Genomic DNA, 17,466 nt, shown 5'->3' with positions numbered 1-17,466 from the left:
TTAAATTATCACAGCAGGTCATTCAAACTTGTTATATAAGTTTCTCTTAGAGACAAACTGAATGTGAATTGGTGCTTGCTAATATTTGTGCAGTTTAATATTAATAAAATCTGAGCAAGCAACTTTGTCTTGCATGTAATTTATTTGAAGTGCGTAGCATCCAAATTAAAACACGTGAGGGCAAAAAGAAATTGCTGGAAAAGGCACTCACAAAAACAAGGCATATGTACACCTGCGCACAATAGCCCCTTTTCCATTTACCTACTTGGATCGACTGGTTTTCCATCCCAATTGAATACCACCTAATGTGTATAATCGTCAATCATATAAATGCTGCTGATCAACTTGTGACTTTCTAATATCTGATACGAATGCTACAAAAAAGGTGGATGTCGAGGCAGCTGTATACCTACCGCTCTGTCTGTGGCTTTTCGTCAGACTCTGGGACCATGGCGCTGTTTTTTGGAGCCATTTCCCTCATTGCCAGGTTTCAAAAATGGCGGTTTTGATTTTTGTGAACGAGACACTCTCATGACTCATGGAGTGACACCACTGACCAGCCAATCGGTGGCATGTGACATCTTCAGTCACTTCATTTTGGATCGCTTGGAACCCCGCTAACCAGGTTCCATGACCTAATGGAAAACCCTGAAACCTTGAGAAGACTAATGGAGAATTGGCTAATGTTCCCTTTAAGCCGCAGTCAGTCTAAAAATTTGTGAATCAGCCTCAAATGCTGCACTCTAGTCCCCCACTTTCAAGCTAAAATGTTTATGTATACAAATGAGAGTACTGATCGGAGGGTTCCTCAAGTCATGGTGTCCTCTGTCCTCTGATCCACAACTTTCGCAAATAATTGTGAGAAATAGTGGAATCCCTCTGCACAGAGATATCAATAAAAAATAGTCACTGATAAAAGTGATGTATTTATTTACATTTTTATATGATAAACTTGGCACTCATCATGAAGATATTGTGCGAGTGCTGTCATTGGCTTTATATACAGTAAGGATGGGGGGAAATTGATGTAGCATATTTTTAAATAAATATTTACTCTGCAAATACATTGAACAGGCACTCAACTCATCAGTTTACTAGTAGAGAATCTCCTTTGCTCATATTTTAAATGTTAAGTTGCTGATAACCAGGTACTCTCAGCACTTTCCTCTTATCCTAATGGCAGGTTTGCTTGACACTGTTGTGGCAATCTCATCCTGCAGTTAGACTGATTCCAACTCAATTGTCATGGACTACAGTTCATGTTCAGCTCTTGAGATCTGTTATGAGCTAGACCCCAGTCTAACAAGGACCTGTAACAGGTAGAAAACTGATTCAAGTGCTGCAACACCAAACTCACTGAGGCTGCAGAGCAGAATGACCACTACTACAGTCCAAGACTGTGGAGCTGGAGTTCACCTACAGGATGGGGCTCACTGAATATATAGCCTGTAATGTTGTTCAGTTACATAGTTTTCACGAATAACTTTACACCTATTTTTGGCATAGAAACTTGTAAACGGAAGTGATAATTCACTTAAGAGAGCAACTGCACCTCCGTTTGCACTGGTCACATATGCAAATACTCACCTCCATAAATTGAATATAAATCTATGGGAAACACTATTTAACTGTTTAATGTTGTTTATGTTTTAAAGACGGTTATGTAGTTGGAAAAGTTGTTTGTTTTTTTTTACATGTATTAAACCAAAGTTTCGTTTTACTCGGTTCACTTTTACTGGTTACTTCCTAAAACATGAAGGGAACCAGACAGAACAGGTTTAACAGGTTTCCTTCCTAAGTATTTTGTCAACAGCATTTATGGTGTTCTAAATTGCAAAGACCGCAAACCTTGTCCATGTTGTGTTTCTGTTAGTGCAAATGATCAGCAGGCCAAAAACCAAATCACTGCACGGTTATTAAATAACAAAATACTCAATATTAGGTAAATTGACCAATATAGGTGAATTGGAGATGCCAAGAAAGGTGAAATGAAGGAGCTTTTAAAAACACTAGAGATGAGGCTTGTTGCTCTCTGCAATGTTTGAGTGAAGAGATCTACATGACATTTATGCTTTCAGAACATCTCCTGGAAACATTGTATTATAATGCGCTTGTAGTAATAAGTAAGGATGTAGACAAAAAGCTCAGGCCTGGAAAAAATGCAATAACTAGAAATCTACATACTTACCTGTTTGACATAAACATGAATGATATTGTTCTCAGTAGACACATTTGTACTGATTGTTCTTGACAGTATCCAAAAAAGGTCATGAGACAATATAAGACGAATGTTCATTTATTAGCATGTAGAGGAGAAGATATTTTGGCAAATTGTCAAATACATAACACCCACCTGTTTACAGTAGTGATTGTAAATGTGTCATGATGACAGTCAGAACAGGATATCTAAGATGATCTTTCTGATGTCCAGATAACTTACCCACATGTTGTTATTCTGGTTTTACTAGGCTAATTGTTTTCCTGTGACATTTAGTCTGCCAGGCATCTTCAGTCTTCGGATTTAAATATTTCTTTTAATGTTTGCGATTTTCTACACATCTAGTGATACTGTTGTGTTTTTTTAAAGCCAGACAGGGAAAGAAAAATAGTCGTAGACAGCACTAATTTCCTTCGGGATTAATAAAGTATTCAGATTCTGATTTAAACTTTCCCAGGTGTTGTTGAGAAAAATTTAAGACTACAGCCAATGTTTTAAAATGGTGTTTCATTTATGTTGTTGAGCTAGATGATTCTGCAAATGAAGATGGCAAAACATTTCAGCCAATTTCACTGCAGCCTTTAGGTTTCAAAGACACTATTTCACAGGAATGCATGCAAATGCTGGATGCAGTCAAATTGGGCATTAACCTTTGTTAACCTGCTTACTGTCTTCTGACCTGTGTGATGTCAGATCGTTCTGATTTAACGTGACAACAGAACAAGTGATCATCTAGCAAATTCAGATTGAGTGGAGTTCATGTGATCATAGCTTATGTTCAGCCCTGATAGGGAGGTCAGTTAGACATATACAGTCAAATGTTTAAGTCCACTTGAAAAATGGCAAACATTCATATTTTGCTTGATTGGATCTTAACAAGGTTCCAAGCAGAGTTTCAACATACAACATTAAGAAATGGGAGTGAGACAAAACATTTTTCTGAGCATGCAATTTATTAAAAACAACATTGAGAGAGGCTGTTTTACAGCTGATCAAAAGTTTAAGACCACATGCCTTTAAAAGGCCAAATCTGTGCCAAAATGAGGCTTCATTGTCATTTTGTGTCATGTAGTCACACTGTCATGACGTTCTGATGGCAAAAGCAAACAAATGTTCCCTTTTCGAACGTGGTCGGGTTTTTGAGCTATATAAACCAGGTCTCCCGCAATGTGCCATTACTGCTGAGCTGGGATGCAGTAAGACAGTCTACTGGAATTTCTTAAATGACCCTAAGGGTTATGGAACAAAAACGTCAAGTGGAAGACCCCCCAAAATTTTGCCAGCACTGAGCCAGAGGATCTAATTGGCTGTCCATAAAGACTGCAGCCCCATAACCATCAGACGGCACCTGAAACTGAAGGGCTTCAAAAACAAAAAATATCTTCAAAGGCCGTGTCTTCTTGAACGCCACAGAACTGACCGTTTGAATGGTCCTGATGATTTCAAACGTTACTGGCATGAAAAGCAGATTCCACCTGAGATGTTTTCTACGCCCTACATTTCAGGGGGCGCCATGGTCTGGGGTGCTTTTTCCTTCAGTGGAACAACGGCACTTCAGGTGGTGCAGGGCCGTCAAACAGCTGCTGGTTATTTCTAAATGTTGTAGAGAGCATCTCTCATGACTGAGGGCCCTCGTCTGTATGATAACACCTGGGTTTTTTTTAACAGTGCTACAGTACACAGTGCCTGCAGGACAAGGGACTTTTTCAAGGAGAATAAAATCAGTCTTTTGGACCACTCTGCATGTTCCCCTGATCTAAATCTAATTGAGAACCTTCAGGTATGGATGACAGGGGAAGTTTACAAAAATGAACAACAGTTCCAGACAGTAGATGCCTTTTGTGCGGCCATCTTCACCACTTAGAGAAATATTCCCACTCATCTCATGGAAACTCTTGCATCAAGTATGATTTTTTTTTTTTTTTTTTGCAATTTTTCAAGTGGTCTTAAACTTTTGATTGAGATTGTATGAAGGCTGATGCAAACATAAAAGTGTACTGTAGCTGAAGATAATACTGATTCTGAAAAAAGCAACATAATAGTCGTTACAACTATGCCAGTATTTATAATGCTGTAATAACTGCAAACTTTTACATATAATTTTCTTGGGGGAAGAGAGGCGAGAGAGGTCTCCAAAGGTTTTCAGCATCATTGCAACATTATTTTCTCTGAGCACAGTGTAGAAAGTGCAGAAAAAAAGCTTGCATGTGCTTTTGGTGTACAAAATATCCATGACAATAAGTTTGATCTTCGTTCTGGTTTCCATCATTAGTCAGGAATGGCATCTGATAGTCAATAGACTGAAATCATGCACAAAAAGGATGATTTGTCCAACAATCACTAAAGCAGAACACAAAAATGTGTTCTGCAAGTTGTGCGGTGCACAAGTTGTATCTGCATCATCACAGGTGTCATTTTTGGAGATGACCTTGAATATTGTGATATAATGTTTTATCGTGTATTGTCTACCACAACCTTTCATGTTATTTTTGATCATTTGACAAACAAATTGTATTTTAGTGTTTAGTAAATTAATCCCTGCTTAGCTTGATTTGCACATCGGTGTGCTGAGTCTAGACAAGTTCTGTGGCTTTGTTTATTTTAAATTTGTTTTTATTTAGTCTTATTCACAGGGTATGGTACTTTTGCCTCCAGCTACAAATGTACCATATCACCTGGACCAGAACTGCTTCTTTTTTATGTGTTATTGGTTGTGGTCATTCAACATATTGGCAGTTATTCAGATTCTCCACTGTGCTTTAGTGCCTCTGGGGGGGGGCGCAACACAGTGATCATGTGGTGTGCAAACTGCTTCCTCCTTCTCAGAAAGTGACTCACCAAGAATGAGATTAGTCACAGATCCATATAGTTGTGTGTGTGCATGTGTTTATCTTTGAAGGCGGATTTCAGAGTATCAGACTGGAAAGCTTGAATACACAATCTGATGATCAGTATTTTTCCCCCAGAATACTGCTGCTGTTGTATTTTTACTCTGTTAGTCTAGATTGGTTTTTAGTTGGACTGTTGTCTTAACAGCCTTTGTGTGTAATTTGAATGTAATGTCCCTGACTGCCTGGGAGAGAGTACATTATGTAGGACTGAGCGTGCGGTGGAACACACAGTCCCTCGGCTGCCAGATGACGCTAATTCTCCTCTACTCTCCACCCCTGCCCACTCACATCCAAAAGCACTCCCAGGTCTTGAGACAGAGTGGGAACAAAAGATCTACTACAACAACAACAACAACACACACACAAAAACAAAACTGAAACAGTTTATGATTTTTATTGAATTCACATCAGTAGACTGTTCTTATTTTATATAGTACGCCATAATATACACTTTCTATGATCAATCATGAGTTAATGCATCTGATTGTGATATCTTTTTGGAAATAACATTTCTATTAACAGATAGAGAAACTGTTATGGTAAAATTCAGACAGTTCGTTTTTGGTTTTCATTTGAGTAGTGTTTCTTCTTTCGGTCGAGAGGAAAATTTGTGAGTTGGTGGAACTATGTCATAATACTCACTGAACTAACAGTTTGAAACCATAAAGGAAATTAAATCATGTGGTCAATTCTTATGCTGACAAAATCCCCAGTAGATTAGTCAATGATTTGCAGATCTAGGTGTATTTTACATTACGTCTGTTGCTGCCATGGTTACATATAGTCAGGGACAATTTACTTATCTACCTCAAAAATAGATACAAAGAAAAGTGAGAAAATAATAGAGCAAAAGAAAAGGCAAGAACTGTGCCAGGTTAAAAAGGTGCAATTTTCTGTGTCTGGGTAGTTCAGAGTAGGGCAGGGCAATATGGCCAAAAATATTTATCACGATATACATTTGAAAATTTGCAATAACGATATAACTGCCGATTTAATTGATGCAAGACAAAATACTTTACAACTCCGCAACTTTATTAGTGCAAAAAAAAAAAACCATCAATGTATTTTCACTTAAACAAGCAGCTGTTTTATCTGCTTTAAAGTTATATAAACATGTGCAAATGCAAATTTCTTGCTGACAGTTTAACCAAAAGGCATTTCCAGTGGAAACTGGCCGACATATTATACATGGTTATGCTCAGGATATCCACAAAATTTAAAAAGAGGTTATCCACACACAATACGGTAATATTATGTTGAAGCACAGTACGTATCATTCCGCGAGGTTCCTGACTACGGTAGCCATAATGCTCCAACAATCCATCAAGCGGTGCGGCTTCGTAGCTTAGCAAAGTCGTACTAAAACATTTTTTGACAGATTTTTGAGCAGCATGTACCACATAAAAACAGTTTGGTAATAAAAACGGCCTGCTTGCATGCTCTACCAAAAAATGTGCTTTGGTGTGTATCTGATGGACGAAAGCCAAACCAGTTCCATACCACTGAAGTTGCACCATTTTTGGTTCATCTGTTTCATTCAACGATCCGCTTTCGCCCTTCTCATTCTCCGTTGCCGCCATGCTTTTTCCACCATGCGCGTATTAAAACAAAGGCACTGCACATGCGCGTTTACCCATATTCTATCGCGATATTTCATTTTCTTATCATTGCCTAACATTATTCCAGTATTACTGTGAACAGTACCCGTAGATCAGAGTATAATATCACAGTAACTCTCACATTGGACAAAACTCTAGTCACAACCCGTCCCCTCACCATGTGTGGATGGTGACTTGTATTTTTAAATAATTTCCCCCAGGGATCAATAAAGTATTCTGATTCTGATGGTGGTACGGGATAAGGAAGGGTGCAAATCCATATTAAACTGTATATGCATTTGTAACAATCATATGGTGTAGCTTAATAAGATGATACCATTAAGTTAAAGGAAGGGTACTTCTAACATTTGTTTATTATTACTTTTTAACGACGTTAGTTCATATGAGATTTATATATCCTGACAACATTAGAAGATGGCTTAAGAATGTCTGCCATATTGGACACGATACAACCACTCTTTGCTAAGGAAAAACATGCATTGCTGGCAATGCTTCTTGGAGTTTTCTAATTGTTGCTGGGTTGCAAAGAATGCAAAGAAAACTGAATAATTGCTTTGGTAGCCAGAAGACTTCCACAGTTGGCTGTTGTTATTAATTTTTGTCTGTAAATACTTGCTAACTGCTTGCTGAGTGGTAGCACAACTTGTGAAAAATTGTGACACGAACCAGAAATTAAAGTAAAAGTTTTGAAACATTGTTGCAATACTTTGAAGGCAAACCTTCTGCATTTCAGGGTTGAACTGTGCGTTTCACAGTCTATTTAAATATGAGGATTGTGTAGTCTTACTTTGAAGGCTTTTATAATTCTGTAATCATTTGTACATTTAAACTAGCCAAAAGTATCTATATAACAAAGACTGGAAGCCAGGGAGAGCTTCAGTTTAATGTACATCTGCAACACCAGTTACTACTTTTGCTTTTTTCCATGTTACCAAGTCTGTCATAGCATTTAATTACAGTTAATACTAATTCTTCCCTATTATACCAAAGTAGATAAAGTATTTAACATATTCAGTTATGAAGGATCTTTAAAAAATTCACCCCGCCAACAGTGTGTTCTGGTTCAAGGCCAGATTTTCTGAATGAAATCATCACTGGGAACTTTGTCTTATTTTTAATATGACTGTGTAAACATTACAGTGCATGTTTCATCCTCTACTCACAATCAGAGCTGACAAAGTGGACATTTTTTCAACTGATAGAAGAAACTAACTCATTGTGTTGTGATTAAATGGCCGGTATACCACTAGCCTTGCAGCTATTTTATTTATTTGATTGTAAACATGGTATAAGGGGTCTAACTAAACTTTGCGTTGAAATGTAAAATGTTATTGGCTGTGTAACAAAAATCATTAGTTTAGCAAAGACTTTGTTTATAGTTTTGCTAATTACTCTTCTTTTCTGTTTTTAGAGAGTCCAGTGAGGAGTGCAATGGGATCAGCAGTGCTCTGTCAGTGGAGTCTGTGCCGGGGCCAAGATTAAACTGGTGTCCTGCCAACACCACTACCTCTACCCCTGCCCCTGCTTCAGCTCCAGGGCCCGAGCCCAGGTCCTGCCTTATCAGAATGGGTGACGGCCTGGACACAGCGCAGATGTCGGGCAGCAGCAGCAGCCAGGGGCAGGTTCAGCAACAGTGTAACCCCCCACCCCCAGAATACATCAATCCCAACAGGCCAAAGCGCCAGACCAATCAGCTACAGTACCTGCTGAAAGTGGTTGTGAAAACCCTGTGGAAGCACCAGTTTGCCTGGCCTTTTCATGCACCAGTGGATGCATTGAAACTCAACCTGCCTGTAAGCTTTGTTTTAACATAAAATGCTTGATTTCTCTAAGATTTCATGGACCGAGTAGATGTCTCATAGATCAGCCCAGCTTCTACACAATCTAATGTCCTGTATTTACTTATTTGTACTTTTTTATGATTTATAAATGCAGGCAAACTGACTAGAGCTGTTCTCTGCATGTATATGCAAGATTGAGAATAGCAGGGCTCTTTTTTCTATTTCTATTTTATCATTTAGATTGTTGCATTTGTCATTGCACAGTATGAAGTCATATTAGACACACGCACATTATATCATCCTCAGCTGTTATAATCTGTAGTTAATGGAATTTAAATTTAATTTACAATTTTGGCTTCCACAAAACAATCAGAGCAAGATAACTGGGATTAAACAGTTACTGTGTTGTATGCTATTCTTTTGCTTTGCCTTTCAGCACACCACTCTCCTTTTGCACCTCTATAAAGATCTAAATTTAGTCCCCAGAAAACTGTGGCAGACTCATTTAAGTTGATTTATTTATTTTGTTTTTCAATCTAATTACATTTATCATCCAATTGAAAAGCCATTTCTTTTTTTAAGTTTAATGAATCCACATTTTTTCCAAGCCCTGAGTAATCATGTTTAATGATATGCATCTCGCTATATAAAATCCAATCCATTATTATTATTATTATTATTATTATTATTATTATTATTATTATTATTATTATTATTATTAATTATCAGTCATCTCTCAAGCCACAATAATGAAATGTTTGCCAGAAATTGAACATTTATTGAACCTTCTGACATTTTTTAAAATTAGTTAAATAAATTTTTTTTGTTTGTGCAATTTATTTTGGTTTTTCGTGATGGGGCTGACAATGATGATATAAAAGTGCCAAATATAATACAGGAGGTGTTAAGGGGTTCACTTTAGTAAAGAACCAGATTGCATTGAAGAGTTTCCACTTGAGTTTTTTCTGACCAACTTATTTGTAACCATTTCAGGACTACTACACAATAATCAAAACCCCTATGGACATGGGAACAATCAAGAAAAGGCTTGAGAACAGTTACTACTGGAATGCCCAAGAATGTATCCAAGACTTCAACACGATGTTTACCAATTGCTACATATACAACAAGGTACATAGTTGTACAACAGAGCCTTATCAATATAACATTGCAATAATTCTGAAGTTGTTCCACTTGAACTAAGACTGTATTTCTCCCTTTGCAGCCTGGCGATGATATAGTGTTAATGGCTGAGGCTCTAGAGAAGGTTTTCCTCCAGAAAGTCTCAGAAATGCCACAGGAAGAAACTGAGATTGTTGTCATGACAGGAAAGGGACGTGGCCGAGGCCGGAGAGAGGGAGGTATGGGTCTCTAAAATTAATTTCTACCAGTTAGCATGTATTCCTAGTTTTTCCTCTTTAAGATTGTATATTTAGGGTTCTTTATTTATTTATTTCAGTTGAGTTATATTAAAGGATTGAGAAAATGCACCTTTTAAAAAGGCACTCAATGAATCAACATTTTTCTTTCCTCTGAGTAATCATGTTACCCCTATTTGACTTCAGTGTGGCTGCACATTTCGGTGTGCACATGGATAGGCATTTCTTTGGTCTACATTATTATAGAGACCAGAGAGAGTGTGCAAAACTCTGATATTTGTTTCTGATTCTATATGCAAGAAGAGCTTTTAATCTAAAACTTTCATGAGAAAACAACCGTTTTGTTCTTTCACATCCAGGTCTAAACTTGAAACCCGGGGCCATTATGGATCCTTTGTCAACAACTCCTCAAACACGTGGCCTATCAGCCCTCCCAACAGGGCTCCAAACTCGAGGACCAGTGCAGGGTCCGCCTTCACTACCTCCCCAGCCTTTGATGCAGGCCCTGGCAGGCCATGTGCCCCCAGCGTTATCCAGCCATGCACCACAGCTCGGAGCGCCATTCTCCCTGGGTCAGTCAGACTGCCCACCTCAAGTTCCTGTAATGACTTCTGTGCCTCCCCCTTCCCAGACTTCTCTTCCCCCAGCAACAATCCAGAGCACTGCCCCCATGCTGCAGACCTCCATGACCATGACCAAAGTGAGTGTACTTGACAAATGGATGAATGTTTGGGCATGAAGACTCATCTTTGACCATGCTTGGATCAGACATATGTAGATAAGATATAATAACTGCTTAATTCCCTTTCTTGTTTTACTGCTATCCAGCCAAGAAAGAGCCAAAAAAGGAAAGCAGACACTACAACGCCTACTGCAAATGACCAGCTGAGTGAGTCATCGCCAGCAGAATCTAAGTCTGGGAAGACACTACCCAGGCGAGAGAGCGCACGGCCTACGAAGATTAAAAAGGACGCTCCAGACTCTCAGCATCACATAGGCTTGGGGATGGGACTAAGCGGACCGAGTGGAGGTCATAGCCCCAAACCACAGGACCAGCTGGGGTATTGCGCCAGTCTGGTTAGAGAGATGCTGTCCAAGAAACATGCTGCTTATGCCTGGCCATTCTACAAACCAGTTGATGTGGATGCACTGGGACTACATGATTATCATGATATCATCAAACATCCAATGGACCTCAGCACCATTAAGGTGTGCAGAAAACACATATTTTCAGAGAAACTAAACAGGGGGCATTTTTTGATGGCAAGTAATTAATACCCTTGATGTATTTAATAGGCCAAGCTGGAGAACAGGCAATACCGGGATCCCCAGGAGTTTGCTGCTGATGTGCGATTAATGTTTTCCAACTGCTACAAATATAATCCTCCAGACCATGAGGTGGTAGCCATGGCTCGCAAACTACAGGTACGTACATGCTATTGTTACATTTTTTAAAAAGATGCAAGGCAAAAAGTTGATCAATGTAGAGTTTTACTAGCCTTAAAGTATCCAATATAAGGGGAGGCTGTTTTGCTGCCGTTCTGATCTCTGATTGCATTCTACTGAATTTAATTTTTTGTTTTGGAATTATTTGATTTATTTGCTAGTTTATACAGGGCTCCTCTGCAAAAAAAAAAAGCAAATAAAAAATAACACTGCAATAAATCATCAAGTCTCACATGCTGCAGTTGAACAGGGAGCAGAAGTCATTAATATGTTAGTATCCTGCCCAACTAATGTATGTGTGTGTAAAACGCCAATTTTGATAGTATGCTTGCTTCTTTTCATTTGTAGGATGTTTTTGAAATGCGCTTTGCCAAGATGCCAGATGAACCAGAGAGCAAGCCTTTAGTTTCTGCCCCAGCTCCTGCACTTCATCACCCTGCCCCTGTTAAGCCTCAGCCTCCTCTGGCCCACGTCGCCTCATCTTCGGACAGCTCCAGTGACTCATCCTCTGAGTCTGAGTCTTCCACTGATGACTCTGAAGAGGAAAGAGCCCAGAGGTTGGCAGAGTTACAGGAACAGGTCGGTTGTCTAAGAAAATTCAGTTGAGTTGTTGTCCACACCCTGAAAACTTTTGTTGACAACTGATCTAATTTCTGTATGCAGTTGAAGGCTGTCCACGAGCAGCTGGCTGCCCTCTCCCAACCACAAGCCAGCAAACCAAAGAGAAAAGAAAAGGAAAAGAAAGAGAAGAAAAAGGATAAGCATAAAAGGAAAGGAAGCATGCCTGTCGATGAGATCCAGGATGCTACACCTCTTTCGCAGCCGTCTAAGAAGATTAAGACCAGTAACAATAACAACAAAGAGATTGTTCCCAAGAAGAAACCCAGGTGGGTATTAAGCGGTCTCCTAAAGCTTGAACAAAACCTTTATAAAGCAGTCAGCCAGACATTTCACAATCTGTTAATTACCCTTTCTTCATTTTATATACAGCTTATTGTTATGTTTTCAATAAATGCCAAGAGGCTTGGTTATCCTATGACATTTATTACATAGTTTATCTTCTTATAAATTATGAGTCTTAATTGTTGATTGTTGTAATCCAGCTTATTAGGTAACTTTGAGTGGACAGTTTTATTCATGTTAAGAGTTTTAGTCTCCAGCTGTAACTGATTAGCTGTAGGTATGTATTTTCTGTTTTTACCATTTCGAAAAGGTGACTGATTTACTAGAGCTTAGTCAGCATTGGTAAATTTTTGTGTTTTGCCTCTGTAGCAAAAAGGAGACGATGAAACCTGCCAGCTTGCAGCCTGTTCCTAGTCTGGAAGATGACCTGGGAGCCACTGGGTCATCAGTTACAGGGGAAAAGTGCAAACCTATGACCTATGAGGAGAAGAGGCAGCTAAGCCTGGACATCAACAAGCTTCCTGGTGACAAGCTTGGCCGTGTAGTACACATTATCCAGTCCAGAGAGCCCTCACTCAAAAATTCAAACCCTGATGAGATTGAGATTGACTTTGAGACACTAAAGCCTTCCACTCTGCGTGAACTAGAGAGATATGTGTCTTCCTGCCTCCGCAAGAAGAAAAGGGTTTCAGGTAAGCCAGTGTATGAATTATAGTAAAAACAAACATCGGAACCAACTCCAAATCTATTTAAAAAAAAAAAAAACTTAGTCTTGACAGAAAACATTCAGAATTATGCCATTTACTATCACTATGAAATCAGGAAATGTATGAACGTGTGTATTGTTTTGTAGTTGATAAGACTATGGAGCCCATGGCTACCTCTAAAAAGACCGGATCTTCTTCAGACAGCAGTGGCTCCAGCTCAGACAGTGAAGTGGAGGTGCCAGGTGAGTTACTCCAGATATGAGCATTCAGATTTACATTATGTAAATGTAAACATTTACATAATGTTTATGTTTGTACATGTTTATTTTCCCAGGAACGATAAAACAGCCGAAAAAGAAGAACCATGCTGTAAAGGAGGGGAAGGGGAAGACACATTCTCATATTCAGACTCTACCCGCTCAGGCTACACATCAGTCTCAAGCTGCAGGCCTTCAGTCCAGCAGTCAGATGAAGCAACAGCAGCACCATCACCACCACCAGCCATCTCCTGCAGGCTTCATGGCGCCCCCTGTTGCTCCTCTCGAGTCTTCTCAGTTACTGGAGACGAGCTTTGACTCCCTCCCACCTTTTGGTCAGCCCATCATGCACATGTCCCACCACACAGGCAACGCGTCCTCGTCACCTGCACCTTCTCACCTCAACACTCATTCTGCTGGGCCAGTGTCCCCTGAGACACATCCTTTCCTCAACCAGCATTCCGTCCTCCCATCTCCAGGTAAGGTTTTATGTAGAAGCCAATTGTTTGATGACTCTAGTCCTGATAACTATCTAGGTTGCTATTGCTTTTGAAGCTACAACTGCATTTCTCCTCTACGGAATCCTACAGTTGTAATGCAGGTTACAAAATGACCACTAGTTCACTTTTTTTCTATTAAACCTATGTTCCAATAGAGCACATATACTAAAAGTTGTATTTTTGCCAACAAATTCACGCTAATAAAGTTTTGCGTCTTCTACCCTTAGCCTTACACAGTTCCATGCCTCAGCAGCCTTCTCGGCCCAGTCACAAGGCAGCCCCTCTTCATCCCAAACCCCCTCAGCAACCAGCGCCACCTCAGCAGCCGCAGCAACAGCAGCAGCCACCTCTGCAGCAACAGCCACCTCTGCAGCAGCTCCAGCTCCAGCCTCAGCCTCTGCCTCAGCCCCAGCCAACAGCACCACCACCACCACCGCCACAACAGCACCAACTCCCCTCACAGATTCTTCACTCTACTCAGCCTCTGCACCAGCGGCCTATATCCCCCCCAACACTCACACCCCAAGGCTTGTTGTCTTCTCAGCCACCCCAGATGCTGCTGGAGGATGATGAAGAGCCAGTGTCTACAACGCCAATTAACCAGTTATTCCTACCGCAGTTTCAGCAACCGCGTCAGACCCAGCAGGCTCGTCAGCAGCAGCAACAACCAGTACAGACTTCACTCCTGCAGTCTGTTCAGACACAATCTCAGCTTTCGTCTCAGACTACCTTGGCTCCTGCCCAGCACCCTGTTCAGTCCCAGGCTCAGTCAGCCCCGTCACATCAGACGCTGTCCCAACAGATGCCCTTACACCAGGCCCGCCACATGCAACATACTCAGCAGCAACAACAGCAACCACAACAGCAGCAAGTGAACTACCAACATTGTCCCATACTCCCTCCTCAGTCCCAGGGAACACAACACAAAGCGTCCATGCCCACCAATAAAACACAACAGATTATCCAGCAGCAGCAAGAGCAGCCCTCCCCTCGCCCGACCAAGCCTGACCCTTATAACACAGGTTGGTCGAATGAAATAGGACAGAAATATTTTGTTACCTGGATTTTTTTTTTTCCCAAATGAATCATGTTTGCAGACATCTTATTTCCCTTTCTACTGTTTACAGGTCATATGAGAGACAACCCATCCCCTCTCATGATGAATTCTCCCCAACTTCCCCAGTATCCACCTGTGTCGCACCAGTCTCCGCCTCACAACATGCAGCCTAAAAAGGTGAGAACATTTCTGTCAGGTTGGCAACTGTTTTTAACTGAGGCAGAGTTCGAGGCTCGAATAAGGTCTGACTTTGATTCAATTTGATTGCCATGCAGCAAAGGGCCCCTGGGACCCAAGGTGTGTTAAAAGAGGAGAAACTTCCTCCATCACCAGTGATGAGAGGGGAGCCATTTAATCCTGCAATGAGACCAGATCATCATAAACATCCTGAGAGCAAGCCTTGTCAACCAAGCCACAGCCAACAGAGTAAGAGCTCCCTAACTACTTCTCCTTAATGTTTTCCCCCCAAAATGAAATTAAGAATTAAGAAACTGTGCAGGATATTGATTCTTCTTGTGTTGAGCAGATGTGAAGTCCATGGAAGGCTCGCGACCTGTCATCCGCTCCGCTGAGCCCAGTGGGCCACCCACCTCTTTGCAAGATAAGGAGAAGTTCAAGCAGGAGTCCAAGGCTCCTTCTGCCCCCAAAAAGGTACAGGTGGGTGCAAGAGTCAGTTTATAAAAGTAACTCATACCTCTATATACATCTGATTGTAGCCCAAAAGGATTCCACCTACCAGAATTTTTGATTTGATCTCTCTGTGTCTGTTCCTCAGGATGTGAAACTGAAGAATATGGGCTCGTGGGCCAGTTTGGCACAAAAATCCACGTCTACGCCCTTATCGGCAGTGAAATCCTCGAGTGACAGTTTTGAACAATTCCGTCGTGCTGCTCGGGAGAAAGAGGAGAGGGAGAAGGCCCTGAAGGCCCAAGCTGAGCAGGCAGAAAAAGACAGGCTACGCAGAGAGCAAGACAAACTACGGTGAGATCGTCAGTAACAAATACAAAAGGGGCAAAAAGCAGCAGTGATTGAGGAGATTCGTGTCCCGTATTTATTGTATATCTGCTTGAAAAAGTCATGACAGAATAATATAAAGTATATTATAGTTAACTGTGTATAGCAATGTGTAGTCATTCAATGAATTTGAATGACTGCAAATATCTGTTTGAGCTGCTTGATGTTTAATACACAGTGTGAATTCCTGGATTTAAAGATATCGTATGCCCTCTTGTGGTCATATTCTGTGACTGCACCAGCCACAGAGATTAAAGTGTACTGAAAGGGAACAGTAGCAGAGGAAATTGATTTAAAAATGATCAGATCTGACAAGGTTATCATGGAATATCATTAATCATGAGCCTGTCGACCCTCCACTTCTGTCTGATGTTTTTCATGCAAGAGGCCACTGAACGAGCTTTTAATTTTTCATCTATTGTAGATGTTGAACTGCTCATGAATTAGGAATAGTCCAGTAAATAATAAGGGTCCTAACACCCTCTTTTTAAAAATAAATATATTTTTGTAGTAATCTTTGTGATGATCCTGTTTTTGTGGGCTTTAAGTGTCCTGTGTGAGGCCCAGCAGGGCACCACATGTATATGTGAGGACATCGATTATGTAGCCATGAACCCCCTTCAGCAACATGCTGAGCGTTTGACTGATTGCTGTTGCTCTGCTTTCCAGAGGTCGGGATGAAGAGGAGGTCATGGAGCAAAGCAGAAGGATGCACGATGAGCCTCGCAGACGTCTTGAGCAGCCACACATTCAAGCCCCGTCACAACAACAACATCAGCAGCAGCAACAGCAGCAGCAGCAGCAGTCGGTGCAGCAGGAGTCCCAGCCTCCCGCCATTCAGCAGCCTCCTCAACCTCCCACACCGCCTCAGCTCACCACACAGAACCAGTTAGACCAAGAGAGAGAGAGGGCCCGCCTCCGAGAGCAAGAGAGAAGGAGGCGGGAAGCGGTGAGATGATTTCTCTAGGTTTAACCCTTCTGGGATCTGTGGGGGTCTTGAGCTATGTAAAACAAAAGGTAGTGAACTGTTTGAACATAAACAATAATGGCTGTTCTCTTCTCTCTCTACAGATGGCAGCGACTATTGACATGAATTTCCAAAGTGACTTAATGGCTATCTTTGAGGAGAACCTGTTTTGAGAAGAAGAGCAACTGAAACAAAACTGCAAAAAAGAAAGAAAAAAGAAAGAAAGGGAGAAAAAAGATGTAAACCTCCTCTAAAGTAAGAATGTGGAGATCATGCAGCAGAGAGGGACACGGACTGTACGTATATGTGACGGGCCCTGTTGAGACTGAGTACAAACACTGGACGGGCGGTCACAGCTTGGTTTGCCCACGTGGACTGAACACACAAACATCACACGGGGACGAGTCGCTTAGTTTTGGATGTCGTTTTCCTGGATATTTAGCATTACCTGGCTGATATCGCGTAACAGGAAAAAAGCGGACCCCTGATGGCAGCGCTGCCTTTTTCACACTTGGTTTTTACAGTGTGTGCGTGTGTGTCTGTGGGTACAACGGTAACCACAAGCGTGAAGACATCCCACTGATAACGTTCAGACAGACTGCAGAGACACTGAGAGAACTGCCAGATGTCTGAGTTGGTGAAGAAGACTGATCTTTATGTGTTCTGTTTTGTTTCTTGTAAGTGAAAAGATTACATTTTTGTTTTGTTTTGGGGGTTTTTTTTTTTG

At 40.9% G+C, this 17,466-nt stretch overlaps 1 protein-coding gene across 3 annotated transcripts in view; it reads left to right on the top strand.

Moving 5' to 3' along the window:
• Positions 1-15,739, top strand: part of brd4 (bromodomain containing 4) — a gene marked incomplete at its 3' end in the record, with an annotated part of 31,410 nt that extends 15,671 nt beyond the window's left edge. For 2 of the 3 annotated variants that reach the window (XM_014340073.2, XM_014340071.2), the window contains 16 exon segments: positions 8,140-8,521; positions 9,503-9,640; positions 9,735-9,870; positions 10,248-10,588; positions 10,717-11,097; positions 11,185-11,313; positions 11,683-11,913; positions 11,998-12,221; positions 12,607-12,929; positions 13,091-13,186; positions 13,279-13,680; positions 13,929-14,723; positions 14,829-14,935; positions 15,034-15,184; positions 15,285-15,415; positions 15,534-15,739. In XM_014340073.2, coding sequence (XP_014195559.1) covers positions 8,294-8,521; positions 9,503-9,640; positions 9,735-9,870; positions 10,248-10,588; positions 10,717-11,097; positions 11,185-11,313; positions 11,683-11,913; positions 11,998-12,221; positions 12,607-12,929; positions 13,091-13,186; positions 13,279-13,680; positions 13,929-14,723; positions 14,829-14,935; positions 15,034-15,184; positions 15,285-15,415; positions 15,534-15,739 — 4,019 coding nt within the window. 3 annotated transcript variants of the gene reach the window in all.
• Between the last annotated feature and the right edge of the window lie 1,727 nt (positions 15,740-17,466).

The sequence above is a fragment of the Haplochromis burtoni genome, unplaced genomic scaffold (assembly GCF_018398535.1).
Source record: "Haplochromis burtoni strain Fernald_Lab_line unplaced genomic scaffold, NCSU_Asbu1 Contig_335, whole genome shotgun sequence".
In the NCBI taxonomy this organism is placed as follows: domain Eukaryota; kingdom Metazoa; phylum Chordata; class Actinopteri; order Cichliformes; family Cichlidae; genus Haplochromis; species Haplochromis burtoni.
This window is presented reverse-complemented; position numbering and strand designations above follow the sequence as displayed.